The 24,481-nt window shown below is 38.1% G+C and overlaps 1 protein-coding gene across 8 annotated transcripts in view; it reads left to right on the forward strand.

The window, feature by feature from the left end:
- astn1 (astrotactin 1) overlaps positions 1–24,481 on the forward strand; it is a 506,238-nt gene that overhangs the window by 219,716 nt on the left and 262,041 nt on the right. For all 8 annotated transcript variants that reach the window (XM_057856766.1, XM_057856768.1, XM_057856762.1 and 5 more), the window contains exon 15: positions 4,443–4,570. In XM_057856766.1, coding sequence (XP_057712749.1) covers positions 4,443–4,570 — 128 coding nt within the window. The remainder of the gene's footprint in view (positions 1–4,442; positions 4,571–24,481) is intronic.

Consider the following 24,481-nt stretch of genomic DNA (forward strand, 5'->3'; position numbering starts at 1 on the left):
CACACCTGAATCAAATGATCAGGTATTGATAGGGGCTCACGAGGACTGGGATTGGGCACCACTGTTGTAGACTGTATCACAATATGCCCAAATATGGACTGTTATGTTCCTGTGTTTTCCAATATGCTCTGAATGAATACAATGGGCGACTGTGGCTCAGCAGACTGAGCTCATCATCGTTCTAGCCAGAGCCAGTGTTCGAGGTCATAACTTGAGTTGTTTTTTTCCCTACTATTGATGTTTTTTCTGTAATTTGAGATGTTTTTACCAAGACATGCTGTAGTAAGTTTCGGTTTTGTTTCTATGATGTCAACCCATAAATAGAGGCATGCCCTGCATTTCTCTTTTGTCCACATGCGGAGAGGACACTTTGTGCGTGGCTCCCCGTCTGTACCCGAGAGCTCTTGTTCATAAAGCCTTCGAAGCAAAGCAATCTATGGTTAGGGTCTGATTCATTTCTCATTGAGCTATCAAGTTGACACTTGTCTTAGAGTTTAAAGTGGAATTTCCCTGACACATACCAACCAGACAAATGACAACACTTTTTCACCAATCTGGTGTTTCTGTGCTGGATCGGCAGGAACAAAAACCACGACCCACAGTGGGCCTTTGATGACCGGGTTGGAGACCACTGGTACAAGGGACTAAATTCAATTCATTTTAAATATCCCCAATGTGCTTGATAACAAACGACTTTGATTCGACCTTGCCAACGCTACCAGTTTTGATGTGTTATACCACACTGCATAAATGTTCTTTTGAAATTTGTCAAACCACCCATACCTAGCCTTAAAAAGTTCCTTTACATCAGGTCGGCATGTAAATGCTCCATATTCTCACAATTGATAGGCTTGGGTTGTTGTCACCCATAAATCAAAAGGTGTGTCCAGAAATGTTTTATAAACCTGCACTGCTAAACTCAGAGCACTACAGGAATGATGAGGAGTACTAACACTCTCAGAATTATAAGAGATTCGGATTTAATTTCCAAATGCACCCAAAACAGTGACCCATTACTGCACAATGAGTGGTTGAGATCTGTCTGTCGCCCTAAAATGTCTGTGGTCGCTGAGTGCAAAAGGGATAAATGAAACTTTTCTTCATTGCGACAAGGTTTGAACAATGGAAAATATTTGTATATATATTTTAACTTCAAAAGTTTGAACGTTGAGCTGTTTACAATTCGATGTTCAAATGTACTAGTTCAGGGGTCGGAAACCCAAAATGTTGAAAGTAGGAGCAAAAAAACAATATGTTTGGAGTCGCAAAAAAATTGAATGCCTTATAATGAAGCCAATACATGCTGTATGTATCTATATTGGCTATAGCCTACTACCAAAATGACATAAATTGGCTACAAATACTGCCGTATTTTCCGCACTATAAGGCGCACCTGAATTTTTTGTCAAAAGTTGACAGTGCGCCTTATAATGCGATGTGCCTTACATACCTATCAATATTAGTTAATCATGGCATGACATTCGGTTTACCTCAGCTCCATCTTGTGGATGCATAACGCAATATCAACCACCACTACTACTACTACTACTACTACTACTACTACTACTACTACTACTACTGTGCCTTGTAATGGTGTGCGCCCTATACATGAAAACAGATTTAAAATAGGCCATTCATTGAAGGTACACCTTATACTCCGATGTGCCTTATATAGGGATCAATATTAGTAAATCATGGCATGACATTCCGTTTAGCTGAGCTCCATCTGGTGGATGCATAATGGAACACCAACTAGGACTGCTGCTACTACTACTACTACTACTACTACTACTACTACTACTATTGCTGCGCCTTATAATGCAGTGCGCTCTATACATGAAAACTGATTTAAAATAGGCCATTCATTGAAGGTGTGCCTTATACTCCGATGTGCCTTATATATGGATCAATATTAGTTAATCATGGCACAACATTCCGTTTAGCTGAGCTCCATCTTGTGGATACATAACACAGCGCCAACCACTAGTGTTACTACTACTACTACTACTATTACTACTACTCCTGCTGCGCCTTATATTGCAGTGGGCCCTATACATGCAAACGGTTTTAAAATAAGCCACTCATTGAAGGTGTGCCTAATACTCCGATGCACCTTATAGTGTGGAAAACACGGTAGATATTTATTTCCTCTGTAGTGAATCCTATAGTGAATGACGCGCCACATGGCTACTCTGTTGTACAATGCCGCCTCAAGTTTAAATTCATTACAATATTAAGGAATTACAAGAATGTTTGCGTCATGTTGTTCCTCCTATTAAAACTAAAAATTAGGGCTGTCAAAATTATCGCGTTAACGGGCGGTAATTAATTTTTTTAATTAATCACGTTAAAATATTTGACTCATTTAACGCACATGCCCTGCTCAAACAGATTAAAATGACAGCACAGTGTAATGTCCACTTGTTACGTGTGTTTTTCGGTGTTTTGTCGCCCTCTGCTGGCGCTTTGGTGCGACTGAATTTATGGGTTTCAGCATCACATGAGCATTGTGTAATTATTGACATCAACAATGGTGAGCTACTAGTTTATTTTTTGATTGAAAATTTTACAAATTTTATTAAAACGAAAAAATTAAGAGGAGTTTTAATATAAAATTTCTATAACTTGTACTAACATGTATCTTTTAAGAACTACAAGTCTTTCTATCCATGGATCGCTTTAACAAAATGTTAATAATGTTAATGTCATCTTGCTGGTTTATTGTTATAATAAACAAATACAGTACTGATGTACTGTATGTTGAATGGATATATCCGTCTTGTGTCTTATCTTTCCATTCCAACAATAATTTACAGAAAAATATGGCATATTTTATTTGCCTGGTGCACCAGACTCACCGCTGTTCCAGCTATTGAGTCTGGCCACCATTCATGCGGATACAATTTCCAGGGCGGAGCAAGCCACAGCAAACAGACAGCGGAGTGGACCAATCAGCGACGGGCAGACATGACGTTAGTAAAATGACGAGGGAAGGACGGGGGACTTGCGCGCGGAAGTAAACATACGAAGAGAGCGGAGTTTATTCAACATGGCTTGCGCGAGACAGACTGTTGTCAATGACTCGTGTCGATGTGTTTTTGGTAATTTAAAACTGATTTTACCGTGGATTGGAACATATTCTCGGCTCTCCCGTTCACCATCTGTGTTGTTATGGAGACGACTTTCGACGCGCAAGAGTGACGTTGCTCGTTAAGAACACGTCACGCAAATAAACGAATCTGATTTGTCGATTGATTTTGTACCTGCTCGAGAGGCCGTTAATGGGCTGGTTCCCAGACTATACTCTCAGTGTTTGAAAAATACAGGGAGAACAGTCTGGCAGAGCCAGGCAAATATTTTATAGATGGTTTGAATTGCGATGAATTACAATTAGGTATTTTTTAAGCCGTAATTAACTCGATTAAAAATTTTAATCGTTTGACAGCCCTACTAAAAATATATTTCCCTCCACCAACTTTTTTCATTTTCAAACATATTTTGAAAAAGCTCCAGGAAGCCACTAGGGCAGCGCTAAAAAGCCACATGCGGCTCTAGAGCAGCGGGTTGCTGACCCCCGGACTATTTGGGAATCAAATTGCTTCTACATAAATGCTACTCTGCACTGTAAACTTGTTTTTCTGCCAAAAAGTATTTGTGAAAAACGACACCTTTCATTAAAAAAAAAAAAAAAAAAAAAAAGACTTGTTGAGATGTTGACATGTTGAGATGGTTTTAATATTAGCTTCTGAAACTATGTGGCATTAGTAAACAAACAAGATGAGGAACCAGGTAGTCAGTCGGTTTGAAACTAAAAGATTTGCGAAAATATCTTAAATGACAGTGGATATTTACAGTTTAGGCTTTTTTTCCAGCATGCTATAGAACCAAGACAGGTTCTGCATTTTTTTTTTTTTTTTAATAATTTTAACAATTGGGGTATGAAATGCATTAATTAGCAGATAACCATCCACATCTAGATACAATCTACATATTGTACACATTTGGCTACCGATCTTTTCCCTGCTGAGACTTGCCTCATTTTTTCACAACATGTAATTGAACTGAGTTCATTCATTCATCTTCTGAACTGCTTATCCTCATGAGAGTTGCGGGGTGCTAGAGCCTATTCCAGCTAACAACAGGTAGGAGGCAGGGTACACCCTGAACTGGTTGCCAGCCAGTCGCAGCGCACATAGAAACAAAAAATCATTAACGTACATATTCACGTCTATGGACAATTTAGAGTGTCAGCCTACCATGCATTGTTTGAGATGTGGGAGGAAACTGGCGTAACCGGAAAAAACCCACACAGACACGGGGAGTTGAATTGAGTTGAATGGCTTATTATTACTGGGCTTTCGTTTTTTTTGACAGTCATCTGCCCCTTGTCCCTTTCCACTAATTTTATGAATAATATACATATATTTTTCCCCTTTTACCAGACAAAAAAATTTTGCTCGAGGTATCGAGCAGCAACTTCCAGACGGAATGGTGGTGGCATCTGTGCCAACAGAAGTTCAGTGTCACGAGGACCTTTTAGACCCTGTGCCAGACCCAGAATACCTCACAGGTAAGAAAGTTGTACTTTGAAAGTGAGAAATGCAGTCATAAAAGAAATTAAATAAGAGCCTTGTTTCTCTCAGTTATGAGACAATTGATAAATTGTCTCATAACTGGATTTTTATGTTTTTTTTTTTTTTTTAACTTACATCAGGGGTATCCAACTCCGGTCCTCGAGAGCCCCTATCCAGCTTGTTTTCCATGTCTCCCCCCTTTAAAACACCTGAATCAAATGATCAGCTCATCAGCAAGCGCTGCAAGAGCCTGATAACGATCCTGATTATTTGAGTCAGGTGTGTTGGAGGAGGAAGACATGGAAAACAGGCTGGATAGGGGCTCTCGAGGACCGAAGTTGGACACCCCTGAGTTACATGCGTATTGTACGTACAGTTGTGGTCAAAAGTTTACATACACTTGTGAAGAACATAATGTCATGGCTCTCTTGATTTTCCAGTTATTTCTACAACTCTGATTTTTCTCCGATAGAGTGATTGGAACAGATACTTCTTTGTCACAAAAACATTCATGAAGTTTGGTTCTTTTATGACTTTATTATGGGTTAACAGAAAAAAGTGATCAAATCAGCTGGGTCAAAAATATACATACAGCAACACGAATGAGCAATTTCTTGTGAGTGATTATTGACTTGAACAATCATTGACTTGAACAAGTCAGGAAAGTCACTTGGAGCCATTTCAAAGCAGCTGCAGGTCCCAAGAGCAACAGTGCAAACAATTGTTTGTAAGTATAACATGCATGGCACTGTTTTGTCACTGCCACGATCAGGAAGAAAACGCAAGCAATCACCTGCTGCTGAGAGAAAATTGGTCAGGAGGGTGAAGATTCAACCGAGAATCACCAAAAAGCAGATCTGCCAAGAATTAGAAGCTGCTGGAACACAGGTGTCAGTGTCCACAGTCAAGCGTGTTTTGCATCTCCATGGACTGAGAGGCTGCCGTGCAAGAAGGAAGCCCTTGCTCCAAAAGCGGCACCTTAAGGCTCGACTGAAGTTTGCTGCTGATCACATGGACAAAGATAAGACCTTCTGGAGGAAAGTTTTGTGGTCAGACGAAACAAAAATCGAGATGTTTGGCCACAATGCCCAGCAATATGTTTGGAGGAGAAAAGGTGAGGCCTTTAACCCCAAGTACACCATGCCTACCGTCATGCACGGTGGTGGTAGGATTATGCTGTGGGGCTGTTTTGCTGCCAATGGAACTGGTGCTTTACATAGATTAAATGGGATAATGAAGGAGGAGGATTACCTTCAAATTCTACAAGATAACCTAACGTCATCAGCCCGAAGATTGGGTCTTGGGTGCAGTTGGGTGTTCCAACAGGACAATGACCCCAAACACACATCAAAAGTGGTAATGGAATGGCTAAATCAGGCTAGAATTAAGGTTTTCGAATGGCCTTCCCAAAGTCCTGACTTAAACCCCATTGAGAACTTGTGGACAATGCTGAAGAAACAAGTCCATGTCAGAAAGCCATCAAATATAACTGAACTGCACCAATTCTGTCAAGAGGAGTGGTCAAAGATTCAACCAGAAGCTTGCCAGAAGCTTGTGGATGGCTGCCAAAAGTGCCTAATTGAAGTGAAAATGGCCAAGGGACATGATACCAAATATTAGCGTTGCTGTATGTATATTTTTGACCCAGCAGATTTGATCACTTTTTTCTATTCACCCATAATAAAGTCATAAAAGAACCAAACTTCATGAATGTTTTTGTGACAAAGAAGTATCTGTTCCAATCACTCTATCAGAGAAAAATCAGAGTTGTAGAAATAACTGGAAACTCAAGAGAGCCATGACATTATGTTCTTCACAAGTGTATGTAAACTTTTGACCACAACTGTATACTGTGCATCCAGAAAGCATTCACTGTGCTTCACCGTTCACCTCTTATTCAATATGTTACAACCTCAATTGAATAAATTATTTTCTACCCTTAAAATTCTGCACACAACACCCAATAATGACAACATAAAAGTGATTTTTTTTTTTTTTTTTTTTTTTTTGCTTAATTATTGAAAAAGCAAAATCTACAAAATACCCCGAAAACCTTTAGGAAAGTATTCACAGCCTTTGCTTTACTCATCATCCTTGAGGTGTTCCTACAGCTTAATTAGTGTCTGTCAAGTTCAAACAACAATCCTTGGGTAGACATTTGTAATAATACCCAAAATAAGGAGAGAAGGCACTCAGTTTTGTGAACTTGCACAAGGAGAGCGGGTGGGACTAGACCAGGGGTGTCCAAACGTTTTGCAAAGGGGGACAGATTTGGTGTGGTAAAAATGTGGGGGGGCCGACCTTGGCTGACGCCCTTTACGTAGAACAATATATTTAAGCAAATTTTAGCAAGCCATTCTGTGTGTCACATTTGCTTTATTATTATTATTATTATTTTTTGTAATTGATAATTACAACAATCTCGCAACTAGCCTTTGTGACGTTCTCTTTCGACTCTGGAGCTCTTGCGAAATACTGCTGCTGTGAAATTAAACTAGCTTCAAGTTGCTTCATTTTCTCGTGGAGTATCTTACCTGTAATCTCGTCATACCTGTCAGCGTGTCTTGTGTGGTAATATCGCCTCACATTGAACTCTTTAAAAACAGCTACTCTCTCTTTGCAAATGAGGCAGACACAGTTGTTGCACATTTTAGTGAAGAAATAATCCAATTTCCACCTATCCTTGAAGCTGTCGCAGTCAACTTTTTTCTGTTGTTGATTGTCGCCATTTTAGAAAATTGGAAGTAAAAGGTCACATGGGGTAATGTTGCTTAGAGTGCTGCTCCCTTTTAGTGGGTAAATGAGGAGCAGCATTTAGTGTGTAAGCTACTTCATATGCTGGTCGCAGTACTGCTGACCAATTTATTACGTCTCTGTGCGGACCAGACGTTACTGATTTCATGACAGAGGCTGGGGGCCGGATTAAATTTGACCACGGGCCGCATTTGGCCCCCGGGCCGGACTTTGGACATGTCTGGACTAGACAGTGAAATACTAGATTACACTATACAGTCACCAAAATTGCTCTAACCTAAACCCTCCAGCGCCTTTTCTTTTTATTTGGGGGTTGGCCCTAGCAACAGATCGGTGTCTCCCTAAAAGGGAAGGGGAAGCAAGGTGGCGACACCCCTTTGACTTGTTTGGCTATGTGTGTGCATGTAGGTGGAATTATATACATGTGTGCTAATACATTTCATGAAGCAATGGCATCTAGATATATGCAACAACAAATATGATTTCTTAAATGTGCCAGACAGTCTAATTTCTTAATGTCTGCGGTTTGTCCTGGAAGTTGACCTGTGGAACCGAGGCCGGTTTAAAGCAGTCTGAATGACAAGGCAGTTTTCATCATGATTCAAACATGTTTAAAGTAAAGTAATCAAACACAGTAATATCTCCTTATTGCAGTTAATAATAAACCATTCTATTCTAGCAATTAATCATCAATACCTGAACTTTAATGTAAGCATTCATTATATTGTATGCATCCATTAGCAACAGTAAATATTTAATAAACCTTTTTAATGATTATCTTAACAGTGTCCAATTTAGGTTAATTCAATGGTTTGGGCATGATTTCGAAGTTCACTAATCTGTCTACTTTTTTAAGGTTCACAGTGACAATGCATATCAGAGGATACCTGTCAAGTTGTACGGTTTCGGCACTGATTTTTAAATGTGTATGCTGTACATTCAAAATCTGTATGTTTTTCGTGCATTACGTTTTTTTTCCTCCATTTGGATTTTGTCACCGTTTCGGCAACGAGACAATGTGCGTTACTATGCATTACTACATTGGTTGAATGACACGAGAAAAGTCAGAGACATGGAGAGAGAAGAATGTTTGTTGTGACGCTGTAGCAAACACGATGCTAGGCTAGATGGCTCTAATATTTCCTGACTGTAGTAAACAGCCGGCATCTTAAAGCAGTAGACTTCTCAGAAATGCTCTGTTGTAGTGAACCTTCCTAGCGAACCTAAATAACTTTTTATCTAAAATACTCCTAAATCGGCAAAATCTTGACTTGAATCTATCTTTAAATGATTTAACAGTTTTAAAACTTTCACATGTTGAAAGTAGACAGAAGGGAACTAATGCAAAAATGGGACCAATTTTAACAACAGTTGATCCACAACATTCAATTACTTCCAAACATAGCAAAAGTTACTATGTTTTGTTTGTTTTTCTTTAAAAAAAAAAAAAAAAAAATGGAAAAAAAAAAATGAAAGGTAACACCAGTTACTTGCCAAGTAACTAATTACTCTTATATTCAGGTAACCGAGTTACTAACTCAATTACATTTTGGGAGAAGTAATTTGTAACTGTGATTAATTACCTTTATAAAGTAAGATTAACAACACTGGTCATAAAGATGCATTCAGCAGAATGAAAAGCTATGCTGTGACAAAAGCGGAGATTTTATCCTGCCAATTTGTTGCCGAACACAATTTGCCTGCAACTATTGCTGATCACTTCTCAGAATTAGCATAGGAATGTTCTCTGACTCAAATATTGCATCGGTAAGTTAATTTTATCAATTGACCTTTTTAATTTAAAATTGGAAACACTAACGAACTACCTTCAAGTCAAACTGAATTGCGAGCTGAAGTGCCATGAAGTGCAGCCACATCAAGACATGATAGAAATTGCCAATAGTGCTACATACAATTATAACAAAAGTCACTGTTAAATTTTAGTAATCATGGTGTAGCTGAAGATATTGATTGTTCTTTGATTGCACCAGGTTATATTTTACAATATTACCAATAAATTCAAATTATTTTTAAAACTGAGTTTTATTTTTGTTTCATATTGCACACTATATACAACGTTATAAGATTAGTCAGCAATTTGTAAGGGCATACATCACTATTTGTAAGATTGCCAACAGCCTCGGGTTGACAGGTATGTCAGAGTCCAAATAAAATCCTTATGCTGTACAGTTTTGAAGTTTGATTTTAGGTTCTCAATCTGTACAAAGCTTGTCCACTTTTGTATAGCATACTCCAGTGGGACCTGGGCATTCACTGGGCCATGCAGCTTTGCTAAGTTTGTTTGTCAGGGTGAGTTCTTTTGTAGTTTACGGTGTGGCCTGATTTTCCTCCCTTCTGTTGTTGCTGTGTCACTAAGGTGTGTGGTTCCCTGAAAAAGGGTTTTACTCAACTAGTGACCTGGCATCCAAGTGGATTTGCTATACAGTCAATGTAGCATGTTGCAAGAACTTCTCTCTCTTGACATTCTTCACTGAAAGCTGACCGTATATAGGATTTCTTGCAGCTCTATATGGGCTGGTCTTCACGTTCTCTTTGCAGGTGATGTTAATCCTGTGCATGTTTGGTAAAACAACATTTTTAGCCTTTGGTATGTGGATGAAAAACCTGATAATTTGGGCGCACTTAAGTACAGTAAACTAATGTGATTAAATATCATTTGTTTTGTCTCTAAATAAATTGGCAACAGTCATTGTCTTCCATGACAGGCAATAAGGTCTTACATGCAATGGAATGCTTGAAAGTGCTAAGAAGTCCTGCTTCCCCAGCATTATTATCATTTACACTAACCCATACTCAACGTGTTTGAATATAAATTAGAACATCTCTTATAGTAAATGCGTATTGCTGCAGCTGTGGGATTACAGTCATATATACTGAAACTCTGACTGCCCTCAACATATGCAGTTACCCACCCAGGAGGTGTTTCAATATTGTTCATATAACTGAGATCAACTGCAGGTATATGCAGCAGCCAGAAGTGGAAAAAGACAAGCAATAGAGATGGCTTGAAAACATCAGACATATTGCATATGTCAAAGGCTTGAAGGAACACATTAAAAAAGGAATGACAAAATGAACACATTTTGCATGGGCATTGAAAAGAATGTGAATTGAAAATGAAGCGTGAAAAGCTGAAAGCTATACTAATATTGGCCACTAACAACTGTTGTATAGGGATGCTATGAACATGCAATATTAGGTCAGAGTCAAACATGACCTAAGAAATTAAATTGATGAATAAAGCATTCAGTGTGATATAGCAGCATTGTATTCACCTTCAGCTATATTACATCCATATATCTCCTCATATTTTCAAATCGTTACACTGGCTTCCAGTGAGTCAAAGGATCGACTATAAAACACTACTGCTCGTCTACAAAACACTTTGAAACATCTAGACCCCTAAGTTCATCTGGAAACGGTCTCCTGTGTGTTCCAAGAACAAGAACGAAGCAGGATAAGGCAGCATTTAGTTATTATGCTCTTCACCTCTGGAACAAATTAACTGAAGGTCTGAATTGTGCTAAAACTGTTAGTTCCTTTAAATCAGGGCTAAAAACGCTTTTGTTTATCAGAGCATATCTATAATTGTCTACATATTTCAAACCTCAAGCTATTTGCTTTTTATTTTCTGCTTTATTCACATTTCTGATTTCAAATTAATGTTATTTCTACGTAAAATTGTATTTGCTATTTCGATTGCCTTTGTTTTAACGTTCTTTTGATTTAATGTGATTTTGTGTAAAGCACTTTGAATTGCCTTGTGTTGAATTGTGCTATACAAAAAAAATTGCCTTGCTATGCCTTGCCTTATGGAAAGTAGCTCCCTGGAACAACAAAGTATTTTCATACGAAGAGAGCACACCACTTCATAACCTTCCGAAGTATCCCCTATGTCATTGTCCTGCTCCCCCAGATCCTTTAGTTTAAATGAACAAGCCCAAAAACAAAACAGTACGCTGAAGCATATTATTTTTCTTGCCGAAAGGCCTTGTCTGCCTTTTAGCCCTGGGGTGTTCTGCTTTCACCATCTGACACAATGATTAATTAGACTGCACTTCACTTTGCAAACATCCCAAGATCATAATCTCTTCTGGTGTAGACAGTGTAAGAGCCTTATATAGAAGTGAGTCAATCACAGATTACATTTAGAGACTCACATTTTTCTTACCATCACAATCAGGCTGTAACTGAATGGGAATACAACCCACAGTGTCAAGCGTCTGCCAGGCGAGTGAACTGTTGGACCATCAGTGATGTCCAATTCCAACGCAGATAAAGTGTAAAACGTATGTGCTCGAACATTTACGTGATGTTTAAATACTAAGTTTATAAACGAATTGCCTTCTCCTGCTTTTTTTCCCCCTCTTTTTTTAGGTACACCGCTTTTCCATTACTGAAAACAGGTCCAATGACCTGTTTGACAACTTAAAAGTTAAAAGGTTATGGCCCCTTCATGTTTGAACCTCCAATGTTGCTAAATTAAAATAATTCTGCAAGGAAAAATGCGGGCCACATATCTCCACAGGGAAAGATTCATGAGTTTTAGAAAATGCTTGATTATCATTGTTGTTGCTGAGGGTGGGGTGATCTAGCCAGTTTCTAGGTTAAGGGGCCAATTACTTTTTCCTCACACGGCCATTTTCTCAAGCTCAGGTTATCTGCCAGAGACCTGGAAGTTTGAGGGTTCTGCGCAGTATCTTAGCTGTTTCAAGTAGGGCTGTCCCAAACGACTAATTTCCTCCCGATTAGTCAGCCGACTATTTTTACGATTAGTCGACTAATCTAATATATATATATATATTTTTTTACTAATTTAATAATGAAATTTTTGTTAAAGCTTATTAATTCACAAAAAACATTTTGGAACACTTACATTCTTTATTAACGTATAAATAAATAACATAAACATCAATAATAAATCACAGACAATGAGGTCAAATGCTGCTGGCATTAAATGGTGCAAAAAATGTAAACGGAAACACTGTGACTTCACCTTTTTAACAGGAGTCAAAACAATTCTTACTCTTTTTGCGGTATGTCATTAGCCACGTTTACATGCTGACTTTTATTCATACCGATTCAAATCATTCCGAATGGAAATTTCAGATCAGCTGTTTACATGTCACTTCATCTATTCCGATCAAGCGTTTACATGTGTCTGCCTTTATTCCGAAAGGACGTTTGACAACTGCCGTCTGACATGCGCAGATTAATCAAAACAAAGCGTCACGTTGCAAAACATAGAGATCGATCGTCAGAGTGCTGCTGTTTTAACTTTAACCCACTTGTTGTGTTTGTGGGGTCGTATCCGCTTCTGCTGTTTTGCTCTTTTGCCTTCTAGTAGCCGATTGTCAGCGTTTTCCACCGGTTTCTAATCTGGTCAACGCTCCGGTCTATTCCGGCTTCGTGTAACCTCTCGTGAACTTTTTTAAATAGTTCACTGTTCCTCGTTTTACGCCCGTCTAAGCGAGCAATTATATTTGATTCTTTTAAAGTTTGAATTAAATACAATCTTTCCGCCGGACTCCAATTAGGTGCGCTGTGCTTGGAAGCCATGTTGCAAGTGACGTTACTTACGTCACCAAGTGACGTCACCACGTCAGTACGGAGCATGCGCAGAAAGAACGCAACCAGACACCATTCCGCTTCCCTGTTTACATGATATAATTTTACTTCTAATCGGTTTGGGAAAAGGAATATTCCACCCCTGTGAATCGGAATGAAATTCCATTCGGTTTGGGCCTGTTCATTCCGAATGAGGTGTTTATATGGAACACATTTATTCGGAGTGAACATCTAAACCGATTGTAATTGGAATATTTGGCTCCATGTAAACGTGGCAAGTGTCTATATTGTTCTAAACGTCAAAATGAATTGTAATGTCCCGGACAATCATTTTCAGAATACTTTGTGTGAGTTTAGATGCTCTTTCCGGTGTGCATTCTGCATTTTTTGGGGGAGGGGGAAAAACTGTTCAACTTTGTTTGTTTTAACCTGAAGATAACGCAGAGGGCACACTGAAATATTACCACAATTATTTTGAATGAAAGGCACACATACCCACAGTAACAAAAATTAAGTATATAGTATTAATTTTATAGTACACTACTATATGTAAAACTTTATAATATTAAATAACTAACATTAGTGAAGTCATGGATTACAGTAAGCAGGCCAGTGGTGTTTCCATATATATTTTTTATATTATGTATATAGAGGATATATGTTTATATTTTCTCTAAGTGGGAGCTTCCATGTTCCTAATAAATTTAATAATAATTAAAAAAAATATATAATTATATTAATTATTTTATTAAATAAAATGCGCGTTGATACGACGCACATAAAGGCAACTTCCATTTAAAAAATCGTTAGAGAGTTGTATGGACTTACAATCTGCTAGCTTGTTGTTTCTTGTTGTCTTGGAAAATTATACTTGGGTGACGGCGCTTCAAGTGTTCGTCTATAGCCGACGTGCTACCGTGGTATGCGAGCTCAGCTTAGCAAAGAGTACACACAGTGGCACCCGCCATATTTTCCTTGAAATAATTCCAGGCTCTGGTTATTCTGGTCGGCTTTTTTGGCTTCATGCCGCTTTCACGTGGAACCATCTCTGCCCTTTTTGGAAATTGGCGGTGTTTTCAACTCCTCACCGGCGATTCACTTGGCTCGTTGTCGTCGGTTCGTCTGGGTTCGTCCGATTTCCTCCTCGGGAAGGGGGCGGCGTGCATAAAAAACACCGAGAGGCGTCGGATGGCTCTTAAAGGATACTTTTATTGACCAAATCAAAAAAGTGGGGGTTGAAGCCAGTCAACTCGGCGCTACCCGGCCCGCGCACTTTTCCAACTCGCCGATCTGCTCCCTCTCTCTCGCTCGCTCGCCCACTTTCTTCCTTCTTCCTCAATCTGACAACACCGGTCACAGTGAAATAACAGCGGCCCCCTTGGGGGTGCCAGTAACAACCGCTTGTATCGCGAGCGCCTGCCATTCTAAACTTTATCCGCATGTATTTTTTTTTTTAATCCGTCATTACCCGTCGACAGTATGTTTTGCCCGTCGACGCATTTACGTCATCGATGACGTCGACATCGTCGACTAGTCGGGACAGCTCTAGTTTCAAGGACTACACTCTTCTGGACTTAAGTTTCAGATTTTGCTCCTGAGAACTGCCGAAGTCACTGTTCTCCCCCCTTTCTTTCTTTTTACTGATGTTGTCGTCAGCTGGTATTGTCACATTTATTACCATCACTCTCTTCTGATCTTTGTCCACTACCACAAAGTCCTGTTGGTTCGCCAGGAGCTGTTTGCCAGTCTGGAAGCTGAAGTCCCAAAAATCATGGCCTTGTTGTCCTCAGCCACCCTCTTTGGTGTGGCTCATCAGGCTCTGGGCAGTTCTATGTCATACTGGTTACGGATTGACTGTTTCTGTATTTTATCCCAGTCAGCTGGTTGTACCTCTCCGTATATGCTGATCCAGCTAGCATCTTACACCCTGTGGTGCGTTCAGGTACAGCAAAAAACGTCTGCCACATTAGAACCTAATTCTTTCTATTATTACAGGAATTGTTATTATTATTATAATATTATTCCAATTTTTATTTATAATTTATTTGTTTTGCTCTGTGTAATTGCCATTTGTAAAAGTAACAGCAGTAGATATTAAGGATTTAGTGTAGGTTTTCGGGCTGTGGAACGAATTGATTTACTAGAATTATTACAGGAATTATTATTATTATAATATTATTCCAATTTTGATTTATGATTTATTTGTTTTGCTCTGTGTAATTGACATTTGTAAAAGTAACAGCAGTAGATATTAAGGATTTAGTGTAGGTTTTTCGGGCTGTGGAACGAATTAATGGAATTATAATGTATTCTTATGGAAAAATCGTGCTTGACATACAACCATTTCGACTTACAAACAAGGTCCTGGAACTAATTAACTTCGTATTTCATTCTGGAATGCACATAGTAGTTATGTAATGACTTAGGATGAATGCTGGTGTACCGGACAATGTCAATAGACTGTTCACTACTAAAGCCATACAATAATTTTAGATTAATATAAAGCTGTCAACAATATACTCTATTGTTTATCTGTGATGGTTAAAAAAATCAAAAATTTGATTGAATTGTAGAGTCATTCCATCCATTTTAAAACATATAAACACATAAAAAGTTTATGGATGACGTCTCGACCAGCGTCTTTGCGAAATAAAGGAAAATTACATTAACAATCAATCATTGTACATCACACACGTGACTCTTGCTCAACCTATAAATGTATTTGTCCAATTCTGTTGTGATCTTCAAAAGCCTTATTCTGTATTGAAAAAGAAAACATGTATTTAGAATAAGGTCATTGCTGTAGTTGGGTTGTCGCTAGCCGTGTACTCTAAGCAATTTTCATGTGCATCTGATTGAGTATGACAGGTGTGTTCATTAACTTTTTCCATGTAAAAATATCCACAGAAATCTCATTAACTGGATGCTGATACCCACATAAACAATATACCTTGCAAACTTGATAATTAGGGTGGCAGATGTGGCTAGTAACTACTCAAGGTGACACATTTTCCATTTCTGCTGCACTTCAGAAACGCGAGGGGGGTCATTTTTGTCAGCAATTTGAAATAAGATGCCAAAAAAAGTTCTGCAGATACCTCTGAGCTTGTGTGGTCACGAGGCCATATGCTTCAACTTTAATTATGAGGGACTTGGGGAAAGAGGGACTCTGGGTTGAACTATGAATCACTGCCACTCTAGCAGCCTCCAAAGCCCCATTCTACTGGTTTCAAAACTGTCCACAAGTTTTCCTTCTCATTAAACTAAAGCATGTCTCGGTGCCTGACATGACAGCTGACATCGCACTTTTTCCTAATTTTCATTTTTTCCAAAACTAATTGTGTCATAAAAACAAAGTATGAAGTGACAAACAGTCATAAAATTAATATTTCTCACAGTATTTATTCTGTACTAGGGCAACCAACATTTATAAACAAGAATATATGACATGTAATTGTTTGAATAGGCAAAAGCACATTACAGCCATTTTGCTAAATTAGCTATTGCAATCAACGAAGGGGAATTTACTAGAATGTTAGTGTCATAATACGACACCTACCTTTCAGTTATATATGATTGTACGATAATTTCCGCATTATAAAGTGCACCCGATGATGAACCACACAGTGTAAATTTCACCAAATTTCACAAAATTTAAAGAGAACATTTTACAGCAAAGCAACACCCAGAAAAGAAAATTATACAATGAAGTCTTCCATATTCCAAGCCTGTTTTGAAATAATACAGTGGCATAGTTTTTTATTGGCATTTTTTTTAAATCAGTCTCACGACAAATGGATAATCAATTGACACGATCGGGTATTCTCGGTAATGTTCGGAAATAACGTCAGCTAAGGGAGACGAATGTCGAAAGTCTGCCATATCCACATGTGGCGACTGTCCGCCGGAAAATGCCAAACTATTGCATTTTCGGTGGATGCAAGAGTGTTGGAAACAGAGATTTCAGGAATCAGGGATATTAACAGGTGGATTTTTAAAAAAAGATTAGGGCTGTCAAAATTATCGCGTTAAGGGGCGGTAATTAATTTTTTTTAATTAATCACATTAAAATATTTGACGCATTTAACACACGTGCCCCGCTCAAACTTGTGTTTTTTGGTGATTTGTCGCCCTCTGCTGGTGTTTGGGTGCGACTGATTTTATGGGTTTCAGCACCATGAGCATTGTGTAATTATTGACATCAACAATGGCTAGCTAGTAGTTTATTTTTTGTTTGAAAATTAGGGCTGTCAAACAATTAAAATTTTTAATCGAGTTAATTACAGCTTAAAAATTAATTAATCGTAATTAATCGCAATTAATCGCAATTCAAACCATCTATAAAATATGTCATATTTTTCTGTAAATTATATATATATATTCTGTAAAATAAATTGTTGGAATGAAAAGATAAGACACAAGATGGATATATACAGTGGGGAGAACAAGTATTTGATACACCCATTGGCAGTGTATCAAATACTTGCTCTCCCCACTGTACATTCAACATACGGTACATAAGCACTGTAGTGGGCATTTCACTCTACTGTCATTTAAATCTGTCTATGCTGTCCTCACTCCGAAGCGTCTACTTTTTCCAAAGCTAGACAGCTAGTGAACGACGCCTTAATAATCAGACTTCTCCCTTTTTCATCTGAGCACTGTAGTGGGCATTTCACTCTACTGTCATTTAAATCTGTCTATGCTGTCCTCACTCCGAAGCGTCTACTTTTTCCAAAGCTAGACAGCTAGTGAACGACGCCTTAATAATCAGACTTCTCCCTTTTTCATCTGATTTATTAATAAAATAGCCTCAAACCATTGTCCTCTTTAGACCGTCGTAAAACTACAACCAAAAAAAAGTACACAAGCATTGCATTAGCAACAACGTTAGCTTAGCACGCTATACAGGTTCACTAAACATAAACAAAAAGCGTCTCATACAAAATATAGAACATTTCGCTTACTAACATAATATGTACATTCTTTACAACAACCATACTTACGGACAAATCTTGTCCAAGGATCATATAAGCACAACATTACAACGTAGGCGTCAGCCCGAGACGTCGTGCAGCTGCCGTAATTTCCCGAATATAAGGCGCACCCGTGTATAATGCGCACCCCAAATTTACTTGTAAAATCTAGGGAAAAATATTGTACCCGTTTATAACGCGCACCCTAATTTTAGCACCAATAAATAGAAGAATACAAGAAAACAGAGCTCGTGTACAGATACAGAAATGTCATTTTACTGACTGGTGAAACACAGCACAAGCATAGCATATTGGTAGTTCAAAACATTACCATAAACTGACAATATTTAAGGTAATAATACGATTTGACAACTTCTCCAGCTTACCAGAATCTAGGAGAAAACAAAACAGATGTGACTTTTCTTTTAAAGGCTGCTGTATAACTTGGTCGTTTCATCATGATGAATAAATGTTTCTTCCATGGATTGATACGGTAAAATGAAAGTGAGAACGTAAGTCGGAAATCCGTGAGAGCTCATCGCTATGACCACGACAGTAATAGGAACTATTGTTATTTGGGATTGAGTTTCCTGAGGGACAGTTATAGTTGACGGACACAGGAAGTCTGTGTGCTTACATTATGGTCAGAGTTGCGGAGCTGCAATAAACGTTGACTCAAATGAGTTCAAGAAACTAAATTCCGTGCTTTATGAAGAGCAAAAAAAGCAGAATTTAAAACAGACGAAATCATTCGGCCAATTAGAGTGAAGTATTACCGAAACAAAATGGTGACGTCACGTACCGTAATGGTCGGCAACGGGTCGCCGCATACGTTTCTTCAACACAACGTGGCCGTATCAATAATAAAAAAAAAAAATCGGTTTATATATATATGTAATATATATATATTTCTGTCTCCATCCATGTACCCGTTTATAATGCGCACCATGATTTTACAAGTTGATTTTGGGGGAAAAAAGTGCGCGTTATATTCGGGAAATTACGGTATATTGAACTGGCAAGAAAAAAAATAAATCATGTCGCAAAGCGACCACAAGAGTTCGCTGTTAGACAGCACAAAAAGCCTGCTGTAAAACTTACCAAAAGGCAGAATACTGTCTGAGCGGGACATGTGCGTTAATTGCGTTAAATATTTTAACGTGATTAATTTAAAAAATTAATTACCGCGCGTTAACACGATAATTTTGACAGCCCTATTGAAAATTTTACAAATTTTATTAAAACGAAAACATAAGTCATATATTGCCAAATGTAACACATTTGATACACCTAAAATTTCATGATTTTGAGACTAATTCAGAATGTTGACATTTCTTTTTGAAAAAAAAATGATGGATGCAAGTCAGCACATGCATCTGCAGGTTCCATGAGAAGAACAAACGGGATTTAGCAAGGGTTATTGATATCTGAGCGCTTATTACACATATTTATTTTGACTTTTCTTTTTACAAATTTGTAAAAAAAAAAAAAAAAAAAAAAAAAAAAAGGTTTATTCAGGACCTTATTTTTCAAATTTTGGGGTTCTCTGATAATTGCTTCATATTGCTGGCATTAAGGGTTGAGAGGGGTTTTAATAATACATTTCTATAACTTGTACTAACATTTATCTTTTAAGAACTACAAGTCTTTCTATCCATGGATCGCTTTAACAGAATGTTAATAATGTTAATGCCATCTTGTTGATTTATTGTTATAATAAACGAATACAGTACTTATGTTGAATGTACTGTATATATCCGTCTTGTCTTTCCATTCCAACAATAATTTACAGAAAAATATGGCATATTTTATAGATGGTTTGAATTGCGATTAATTACAATTAATTAATTTTTAAGCTGTTATTAACTCGATTAAAATTTTTAATCGTTTGACAGCCCTAAAAAAGATACACCTACATGAGTGTGGGAGAGATTTGTGCAGCAAACCCAGAGTGAATTTGTCTAACCTGGACCAGGGGTAGTAGTGACCCTATAGTCGAGGAGGAAGGCAGGCGAAAAAAGGCATTTCTCTTATCCATGACTGTATGATGAATATTGCTTGAATATGTTATAAGTTTATAAGTAAGTAACCTCAACCATGAGAGACAGAATGTGTGGAAAAAAAAAAAAATCACATTGTTTGATTTTTAAATAATTTATTTGCGAATCATGGTGGAAAATAAGTATTTGGTCAATACCAAAAGTTCATCTCAATACTCTGTTATGTACCCTTTGTTGGCAATAACAGAGGCCAAACGTTTTCTGTAACTCTTCACAAGCTTTTCACACACCGTTGCTGGTATTTTGGCCCATTCCTCCATGCAGATCTCCTCTAGAGCAGTGATGTTTTTGGGCTGTCGTTGAGCAACACGGACTTTCAACTCCCTCCACAGATTTTCTATGGAGTTGAGATCCGGAGACTGGCTTGGCCACTCCAGGACCTTGAAATGCTTCTTACGAAGCCACTCCTTTGTTGCCCTGGCTGTGTGTTTGGGATCAATGTCATACTGAAAGACCCAGCCACGTCTCAATGCCCTTGCTGATGGAGGGCGATTTTCACTCAAAATCTCTCGATACATGGCCCCATTCATTCTTTCCTTTACACAGATCATTCGTCCTGGTCCCTTTGCAGGAAACAGCCCCAAAGCATGATGTTTCCACCCCCATGCTTCACAGTGGGTATGGTGCAATTCAGTATTCTTTTTCCTCCAAACAAGACAACCTATGTTTCTACCTAAAAGTTCTATTTTGGTTTCATCTGACCATAACACATTCTCCCAGTCCTCTTCTGGATCATCCAAATGCTCCCTAGTGAACCGTAGACGGGCCTGGACGTGTACTTTCTTCAGCAGGGGGACACGTCTGGCAGTGCAGGATTTCAGTCCCTGGCGGCGCATTGTGTAACTGATAGTAGCCTTTGTTACTGTGGTCCCAGCTCTCTGTAGGTCATTCGCTAGGTCGCCCCCGTGTGGTTCTGGGATTTTTGCTCCCCGTTCTTGTTATCATTTTGACGCCACGGGGTGAGGAGGGAGTTGAAAGTCTGTGTTGCCAACGACAGCCCCAAAACATCACTGCTCTAGAGGAGATCTGCATGGAGGAATGGGCCAAAATACCAGCAACAGTGTTCGAAAAAATTGTGAAGAGTTACAGAAAACGTTTGGCCTCCGTTATTGCCAACAAAGGGTACATAACAACGTATTGAGATGAACTTTTGGTATAGACCAAATACTTATTTTCCACCATGATTCGCAAATAAATTATTTAAAAAATCAAACATTGTGATTTTCTGTTTTTTTTTTCCACATTCTGTCTCTCATGGTCAAGGTTTACCCATGTTGACAATTACAGGCCTCTCTAATATTTTCAAGTGGGAGAACTTGCACAATTAGTGGTTGACTAAATACTTATTTGCCCCACTGTATCTATCGCCCTCAAAGCCATCTTCCGTGAGAACAAAATATTTTCATCTGATTCAATGTGCTAATCGCTGAAGAAAGACAAGATGTCTGACATTTGTACCTTATTAAGACGGTTAAAATATCCGTGCAGCAGTGACGCTGTAACTTTGGATTATTGGATTGGAACAGTATATTGATCATTTGAGAATTAATAACGTAAAAAAAATTGCAGATACAAGCAATGCTATCGGAACTAAGATGAGAAACTTGCAGTTTTCCCCGATGTTATGTCTTCATTGTGAGATTTTGCCCTAATTCCTTTCTATGCTAACATACATAATCCATCCATTCCTTTTGGCTTTTCCCCTCAGGAATTACCACAGAAAAACAGTAAATTTGCATGATAGACTTGGCACACACAAAGTTTTACAACGGATGCCCTTTCTGTCACAGCCGAAAAGCGGGAAATGAACTCGTGCCTCCACAATGACAGCGGGGTGCTGAGACCAATGAGCCTTCTTTGATCATACACAATGCATTCCTGTACCATTTAATCAAAGATCATCCTTATGTCACATTATGGGAGGGTATTGAAAGGCCATACTGATGTAAATGATGGGTTCTTGATATCCTACATGTACAACAACCCAAAAAAAAAAGGAAATAAACATACAGCACACTACCTTACTTATTTGATAAAAAGACTTGCACTGTCAACTACAGAGCTCATATATCAACCCCAAATGAACATTGCTCTACTATACATTTACTCATACTTCAAGGCACAATAGGTCAATACAACAAACAAGCAGGAATATCAATGTCAGCAGAATGTCCAATTCCTCTGAGTTTCGCTCTTTTGTATCATGCCTTGACTACGAGCTGTAATAATTATCCTTTCCATTTTTTTCAGCTAAATGTCATAGATTTAACACGCATTGTTAAGAATATAAATTTCTCCCAACTAATGGCCGTTTGAGGAATAAATTAAGAATAATCTCAATTCACTGTGGGTGTGCAATTAATTGGCACATTTCTACAGTGCTTCCTGTATTGTTCGAGTTTTGGCCAGAAGCACATAGGAGTACAGGAACACCTCGTGCATTGACACACCACACAGAACAAAATGTTTCCAGGTAATTAAGAGAACTGCTGTAATGCTGAGTAGACACGGAAATTATGCATGTGATTAAATTACATCGACACAGTATGTATTTGACTTGAGGTAAGTGGGCACGCATATATATATATATATATATATATATATATATATTTATATATATATATATATATACATATACGCACAGATGCAGAAACACTCAGACTGGGGTAGCATAAGCAGCAGAGTAAGAAAAGAAACTAAGGCCAAGATGCTAAACATCCCTGTGCATATATTACAATTCACAGGTATTTTAGGTGAATTTTGTCTTGGAAAAAAAATCGGAGGAAACACAGGGGATTTTTATGGCAATGACCTTCCTATACTGTGACCAATTAAATGAAGGCCTTATGAAATATAGATTATGTGCCATCTCTGTGCTGACACGTGTGAAGACTCATACTATTGGGAGTGTGCAGAGAAGCAATGTGCAAAACCCAAGGGAAGCCAGGTTAAAAATGGCAAGATCATAGAAACCTAACAGTGCTGATTGTGGCCTTGATGAATACCACCTTGCATACTCTAATGAAGACAAGAACAATATAGTCTCTGATCAATTCAATTTTAATCAAGGTGCTACATATTAAAAGGCACTGACTGCAATGTTATTCATGACCATAACCCTGCAATCTTGACCAAGAGGAATGTTATTAATGAACAGAAGCTGATTCAACAATGTGTCTTAATCCTTTTGTACAAATTCCAAAAAAAAACACTAGTATACAAAACTTGACCTCCTCCTGCAAGCGGTAATACATTTCGGAAGGGTTAGTTTTGGGCTATATGCTCAAACTCATGAAGAAAAAAAGAACTTTAAAGCAACACTAAGTAACTTTTCAACCTTTGTAAAATATTTTCATAACATTTGTGAGAATATATCGACCGACAACTAATGAAATTCACCCTCTTATGTCTTGAGGAGGTCTGTATCGATTTCACTGGCACTAATTAACTTTGAGGAGGCTGGAGGGAACCCTGTCACACAAAAAAACTACAAATGTGATGACTGCTTTTACGGCATATGTCAATTCTGCCTTTCCCCATTCATTATAAAGACAGAAGTCGATGCGAACACTTTCATGTGAATGTTGCAAAGATGGCAGAGCAACAAAAGAGACAGAAAGATTAGTCTGAGGAGGGAAAAAAGAGAGGCGACCAGGATATACAGAATAAAGATTGGCCGCCGCGTTGACGAGTTCAGTTGGGTTGGGGTAATGGGGGTGGGGGGGTTAGCAACAATAAGCCACACGTTTGCGAACCGTCATATGCTATTGTTTAGCAACAACTGGATTCCTTACCTTATTACTAGTCATCCTTCACCAGCCACTGGAAACAGAAATGCTTTTTATTCCATCTGCAGACAAAACACTACCGCTTTTGTCCACCAGCGTCGCCCAAATCAACCAAAACTGAAAAGCTACCAAGTGTTGCTTTAATGCTAAAAGTAATTGTACTACATTGAAAACAAAAAGGCAATTACATACTTGACTTGATTTATTGAAAGCTGTGTTGAATATTTTACTTTAATGTAGCCAAATGAGGTTACTAAAAATTGTTGAACAAGTTCTCTGTATGATGCAGTTCGTTTCTATACCACTGCGAACAACAACCATCTTAAAACAAAACCAATCAATAAATCAAATACGGGACGTTAACACTCCTTTGTGATATAAAAATCACATGACTAAAATTCACATGACCCTTTGCTTTATTTTTTAATTTTACTTTATATTTTTATCACGGTGCCAATGAGGTGCAAATACAAATACAGTCCCTGCCCTGTTATTAGCAATAATTTCCCTATCAACTCAGTTGCTTGATCAAAGGCACATTCATATGTTAATACTATAACCTCAACATTACTGTTATTTTATGTCAAAAGTAGATGTTCCAGGTAACACACATTACTGATATACTGGATCTCTGAGTGACCCCTAAAAATTTACACATATTTGCCCCAAAAAAAAAAAAAAAAAAAAAAAAAAAAATATATATATATATATATATATATATATATATATATATATATATA

The sequence above is a fragment of the Corythoichthys intestinalis genome, chromosome 14 (genome assembly GCF_030265065.1).
Source record: "Corythoichthys intestinalis isolate RoL2023-P3 chromosome 14, ASM3026506v1, whole genome shotgun sequence".
Taxonomy (NCBI): Eukaryota; Metazoa; Chordata; class Actinopteri; order Syngnathiformes; family Syngnathidae; genus Corythoichthys; species Corythoichthys intestinalis.